Source organism: Hemiscyllium ocellatum, chromosome 29 (genome assembly GCF_020745735.1).
Source record: "Hemiscyllium ocellatum isolate sHemOce1 chromosome 29, sHemOce1.pat.X.cur, whole genome shotgun sequence".
In the NCBI taxonomy this organism is placed as follows: Eukaryota; Metazoa; Chordata; class Chondrichthyes; order Orectolobiformes; family Hemiscylliidae; genus Hemiscyllium; species Hemiscyllium ocellatum.
Window position 1 is genome coordinate 46,193,817 of NC_083429.1, and position 6,000 is coordinate 46,199,816.

At 40.2% G+C, this 6,000-nt stretch overlaps 1 protein-coding gene across 1 annotated transcript in view; it reads right to left on the minus strand.

Moving 5' to 3' along the window:
* The window catches only part of LOC132829525 (NF-kappa-B inhibitor delta-like), a 74,539-nt gene extending 68,862 nt beyond the window's left edge, over positions 1 to 5,677 (minus strand). The window contains exons 1-2 of the mRNA XM_060846745.1: positions 5,583 to 5,677; positions 3,367 to 3,511 (exon numbers count right to left, since the gene is read on the minus strand). Of these exons, the coding sequence (XP_060702728.1) occupies positions 3,367 to 3,511; positions 5,583 to 5,677 (240 nt within the window). The remainder of the gene's footprint in view (positions 1 to 3,366; positions 3,512 to 5,582) is intronic.
* Between the last annotated feature and the right edge of the window lie 323 nt (positions 5,678 to 6,000).

A 6,000-nucleotide genomic window follows, 5' to 3' on the forward strand; every position in this document is an offset into this window, starting at 1 on the left:
CAGATCTTCAGCATCTGCAGTTCTTTGTTTTATTATGTACCAAGATTACTCAATTTGCCAGACATTAGTGACCTCTGAAAATTGTGGTCAGACTAAGTACTGCCAGTTCTGTGAACTTACACAGACAGAGTTTGAAGGTTGTGGGCTTGAGTTCAAATCATAATGTGGAGACTGGAGCAGAAAAATCAAGGCTGACACTGCACTGATGTACTGGGAGTGCACTGCACTATCAAGGATGTCATTTGTCAACTGAGATGTTCGAATAAGATCTCATTTACCTCCTCAGGTGGATGCAAAACGTCCACCAGAACTATTTCAAGGAAGAACAGCAGGAGACTCCTTGGTGTCCTTGTCAATTTTTATTGTTTGATCACTATTAATAAAGTAGGTGATTTGGCCATTATCATATTTCTGTTCCTGTGACATTGCTGTGTGCTTATCCTTTTTCTTATTTCTGACATTGTAACAATGGCGATTATTGTGTATCAAGGGGTGCTAATTGATTTCTGGTTATGGGCATCAATTGAGGATTTCCTGTGCTCAAATGTAAAGGAGTCAACTGAAAAAGGCATTGGAGGTGCATGGTTTGCAATGCCTGCCTCAAGAAGTAAAAGCCTGTTAAGTGTATCAGGATTTAGCTCTAGCATTTGATCCCTTAAAGACTGGCTACATGAATGTTCATAGTGAGTATACTTCCAAGGGATTGGTAGCTAAGTTGGCTGAATATTTGGTTTGCAATGCATATGATACCAATAGCACATGTTCAATTCCCATGCTGGCTGAGATTACAATGGAAGGCTCCATGTTGCCCCTTGCCTGAGGCATGGTGACTGTCAGTTTAGACTCATCATGAATCACTGCTCTCTAAAGAGAGTGTGGAATTCTGCTGATTTTACATTTCCAAAGTGTTTCATTGGCTGTAAAGTGCTTTGGGGCATTATGAGATTGTGAGAAGTGTTTTACAATTGCAATTTTCTTTCCTTTTATGTTTGCATGCAGGGGTGTGGAAGTTTTAAACAGATCTGGGCAATCAGTGAGTGAGATTTACTCTCCATCAGCTGCATATCCATTTGGTTCAGTTTATGTGCAAGAATGTACTTACCCCAGGAACAGGGAAGATGGATGGAAAAAAGGTTGGTCTGACTATATTCACTATATCAATGACTCAGGAGAAGAAAAGAAAAACAATTCACTCAGTAGTGGGGGCCTTGGAGCACAGTGGTAGTGTTCCTAATTCTGAGCCAGGAGGCCTAAATTCAGGTCCTTGTGCGTAGGTTAATAAGAAAAACATCAATAATTCTTCCAGTTCCTGAGAACTGGCACACCCACTGGCTTGCTACCAGCTTGGCACCTTGTCTGTGGCAAGACAGATAGCAATCTGTCATCGGATAACTAGGCCCTTGGAAAAAATTCAAATGGACTAAATGCTCCAATTACTTTTTTTTTCTGTTTTGTTAGGCGTGTCCATGTGCCAAGCAAGGAGAGTTACATTTCAAAGGGAACTGAAATGTCCATATCAAAACCTATGTACAAAATATAGACTGTGATATTTAAGAACATTGGAGAGCTTTATTATTTTTCACAAATTTTGTGGTTGTCACCTCTGGACAGATATATTCCTGGTGGTCCTTATTTGATCACTTGATTTCCAATGCCTCATCTTCCATGGTCTCTCCAAAAGCTATCCAACAGTGTCCAGCAGCCTTCCCATGGTAATTGTAAAGTGAACAAACTTCATCTGATTGTCTGATTCTTAACTGTTAGTCAAACAAACTCTTTCTCCATCTCCATTGTTTTTGTACTAAAGAAGAAATATTAAAATACACTATTTTCTTAAAGCCCTTTTGGTTTCCTCCTGGGATGTCTAGGAGATTAATTTGTAATTCTGGAAGGTTGCAACCCTTAACTATTTGTGTGACCAAACTGTGCATCCCAGATATTGTACAGTTTTGATACTCTGTAAGTGGAAGTGATCCTTTTTGTAATCTGAGAAATTGAAAGGAAATGGTTCGCCAACAGATGGATTCAACAAGGGTCAACACAGTGATGTTTTGAGACCTAAGTCAAGTACATTACAACAATCCAGTTGGGATCCTTGAGTGATTTTTCTAGATACAGGTCATGTGCAGAACAAACTTCCAAAGGTAAAAATTTTGTACTTCTGTTAGATGCTTATATATGACTTAATAATGTAACTGGTAAAATATGACAGAATTTTCAAAATGCTTCAGGAAAGAGTAAAACACATCAAAGCACCTAACCAAGTCATTGACTGAATTGATATTGCCAGTAATAACAAAAACACTCATTTTGAAATGGTCAAATTAACTTTTAAACTTTTAGTTCCTTCAGAGATTTTTCAGCAGCTTTGTTTTTACAACAGCAAATCTGACAACTGTGCAAGTTTTAAAAAATGACATACAGAAGATAAATACATTTTGTGAAGGTATTGCGCATCACAACAATGTCAACACTGCAACATTTAAATTGGATGAAAAGTGCAAATAGGTTTATGAAAGTCTCCGTGTTCCTCTTTTTATTTCTATTTTATGAGGTGATTGTGCCAATGACCTTCTGTGAGTTTTGCAGCCCTTCAGGATAACAGATTAATCTGTGGCTCTGACTGGTTAGGACATTTCCCTGAAGAATGAACCAGTGAATGACCATCATGTATTCTGCTGAGTTGACACAGCTGTAGTGTGCGTACATGTTCTCTCTCTCTGCAAAGAATAAGGCCCTGTGTACTGATGCATATTGTTTCAGTACATGCAAGTTTGACCAATCAGGATTAACCTGCCTGGCTTAAATTGTTTAAAACCTGGCAATTAACTGTTAATAGTCATGAATTAGTCAATTCTCCATGTCAACACATCTATTAATCAGGGTGCGCATGTCAACTGATCAACACTCTCCTCATGATTTGTTTCTCCAATGGATTCGTACTCTGATGCATGCAAGGTGGAAAGCTTTGACAAAATCTGCCTTTTTCAGTAAGACTAAAATAAATTGAAATTAACACATATCCTTGTGTTCATCAGCAATTCCAAACCACATGGTATTGAGAAAGCAGAGAACATTTGTGCCCCTGTATCTCCATCTGCAACATTCAGCTGGGTGGATTTCCGAAACAGATTAATGGCTTTGAGGTGAACACAGAGTGGATTTTAAGTAATTACTTGCAGGACAATATATAGTTATCCTGCTCATTGCATTGGCAAACCACTATGTGAGTGTCATTTGGCAGCCAATGGAACAACATTGAAAAAGATGGCAAACAATATCTGTTGATCAATGTTGATTAATAGGTATTTAAAGCATCAACTTTGAATGCAGTTTGCAAAACTCATAAATACAAATGATACTCACTGTGCTATTTGTGGTTGTGTTAGTGTTCTCAATGTTTTTGCGTTTCCTTTTAAGGAGTTCCTTTACAGGATCTTTCACACGAACACCTAAATAAGGTCGCTGCTGTGATTGGTCAGAGGAGGCTGGAAAAGCAGGAGAAATAAACCTGGAGTGAAACGATGTCAAATATAATGCTGATAACCCCATATAATACCTAAAGATTTGCGACACATCTTTGGATGATTGAAAAATAACAAAGAATAAAACTTTAAACAACTAAGAAAGTTGCAATAAGTTAAACATTTAAAAAATCGCAACCAGCTGCTTAATGCATCTGTGCTATCAGTCAATATTCACATAAATGTGATTTGCTGCATTTTGGGAAAGTAAATCTTAGCAGGACTTATACACTTAATGGTAAGGTGTAAGGGAGTGCTGCTGAACAAATAGACCTTGGAGTGCAGGTTCATAGTTCCTTGAAAGTGGAGTCACAGGTAGATAGGATAGTGAAGAAGGCGTTTGGTATGGTTTCCTTTACTGGTCAGAGTACTGAGTACAGAGGAGGGAGGTCATGTTGCGGTTGTACAGGACATTGGTTAGGCCACTGTTGGAATTGTGTGCAATTCTGGTCTCCTTCCTATTGGAAAGATGTTGTGAAACTTGAAAGGGTTCAGAAGAGATTTACAAGAATGTTGCCAGGGTTGGAGGATCTGAGCTATAGGGAGAGGTTGAACAGGCTGGGGCTGTTTTCCCTGGAGCGTCAGAGGCTGAGGGGTGACCTTATAGAGTTTACAAAATCACAAGGAGCGTGGATAGGATAATTAGGCAACATCTTTTCCCTGGGGTCAGGAAATCCAGAACTAGAGGTCATAGGTTTAGGGAGAGAGGGGAAAGATATAAAAGATACCTATGGGGCAACCTTTTCACGCAGAGGGTGGTACGTGTATGGAATGAGCTGCCAGAGGAAGCGGTGGAGGCTGGTACAATTGCAACATTTAAGAGGCATTTGGATGGGTACATGAATAGGAAGGGTTTGGAGGGATATGGGCCAGGTGGGACTAGATTGGGTTGGGATATCTGGTCAGCATGGATGGGTTGGACCGAAGGGTCTGTTTCCGTGCTGTACATCTCTGTGATTCTATGACTGTGAAGTAATTAATATACGATCTATTGTGCAGCATTATTTGACCTCAGTGCTGCATCAAACTTCAGTCTGAGGCTGGCTGCAGACTTCCAGTGAAACCCAACACATGTTGGAGGAACAGTTCTTCAATTTCCACTTAGCATTTTGCAGTCTTCATGACTCAACTTTGAGTTCAACAACTTCACAGTGTGAGTTTGCTGTCAGCAGAGCTGATGTATTTTCTGCTCTTGACACCAATCTTCATCTATTTCTCTACCACTCTGAGCACTGCCATTGTCTTTTATTCTGGACACCTTCCCAATCTCTTCCACTCGCTCCTCCTCCTCCTCTGATCAAAACCATCATTTCCCAGCTCCCTTCAATTCCAAATAAGGGTTATTCTAGACTTGAGATGTTAACTCTTTCTCTGTCTACAAATGCTGCCAGACCTGTTGAGTTCCTTCAGCATTCTCCGTTTTCATGCAATATTGAACCTATTAGCTTAATAGTTCACTCCTTGAAGAAAATACAATTTTAATGAGACAAGTATACAAAAACCAACATAAAAAGACACTCACACACTATTGACTTCTGGGATTTGACTTATCAATTCAGGATCAGAAAACTGACACTGGGATAATTTCCAGGTCCCAAGCCATGTGACACCACTATGTTTAAATTTTAATGTGCTGTTTGGGATGGAAGAGCAGCAGTTTCACTGTGTACAGCAGTGAACAAATGGACAAATGGTGGGTAATGTGCATGATCCAGTGCACGATCTCCCAGATCCTTAGATCTTTCCTTTCACAAATAAAAACTTGAAGTTCTGAGCTGCTGTGCATTTATGTTCACAGTCACTGACTGAAAATTACATTCTTGTTCCGACTAACCTGTTGAAAATGTGTTGCTGGAAAAGCGCAGCAGGTCAGGCAGCATCCAAGGAACAGGAAATTCGACGTTTTGGGCATAAGCCTTTCTTCAGGAAGAAGGCCTTATGCCCGAAACGTAGAATTTCCTATTCCTTGGATGCTGCCTGACCTGCTGCACTTTTCCAGCAACACATTTTCAGCTCTGATCTCCAGCATCTGCAGACCTCACTTTCTCCCTGACTAACCTGTTGACAAGCTCATCAAGAAAATTAACAAAGCAAATCAAAGCTGTTTCATTGGAGGCAAAAGGGTTATCCCAACTTCCAGCAGACATCCGCATCCCCACTTTGAAAATTGGAGCATGTTCCAGAGGCTTCAAGATCCCTTGGGGGTAATTCTTCAATCTGTGCATCCCCCTCATCCAAATTGTTTCAAAAGTCCTGCCTTTGATTTCGACAAGAAGAGAACAAAGAGAAGTACAGCACAGGAACAGGCCCTTCAGCCCTCCAAGCCTGTGCTGATCATCATGCCCTAATTAAACTAAAAACAAACCTTCTACCCTGATTCAGTCTGTATCCCACTATTCTCTCCCTATTCATGGAATCATCCGGATTCCTCTTAAACTTTGCCAACGTGCCTGTTCCCACCACCTCTTCTGGCAGT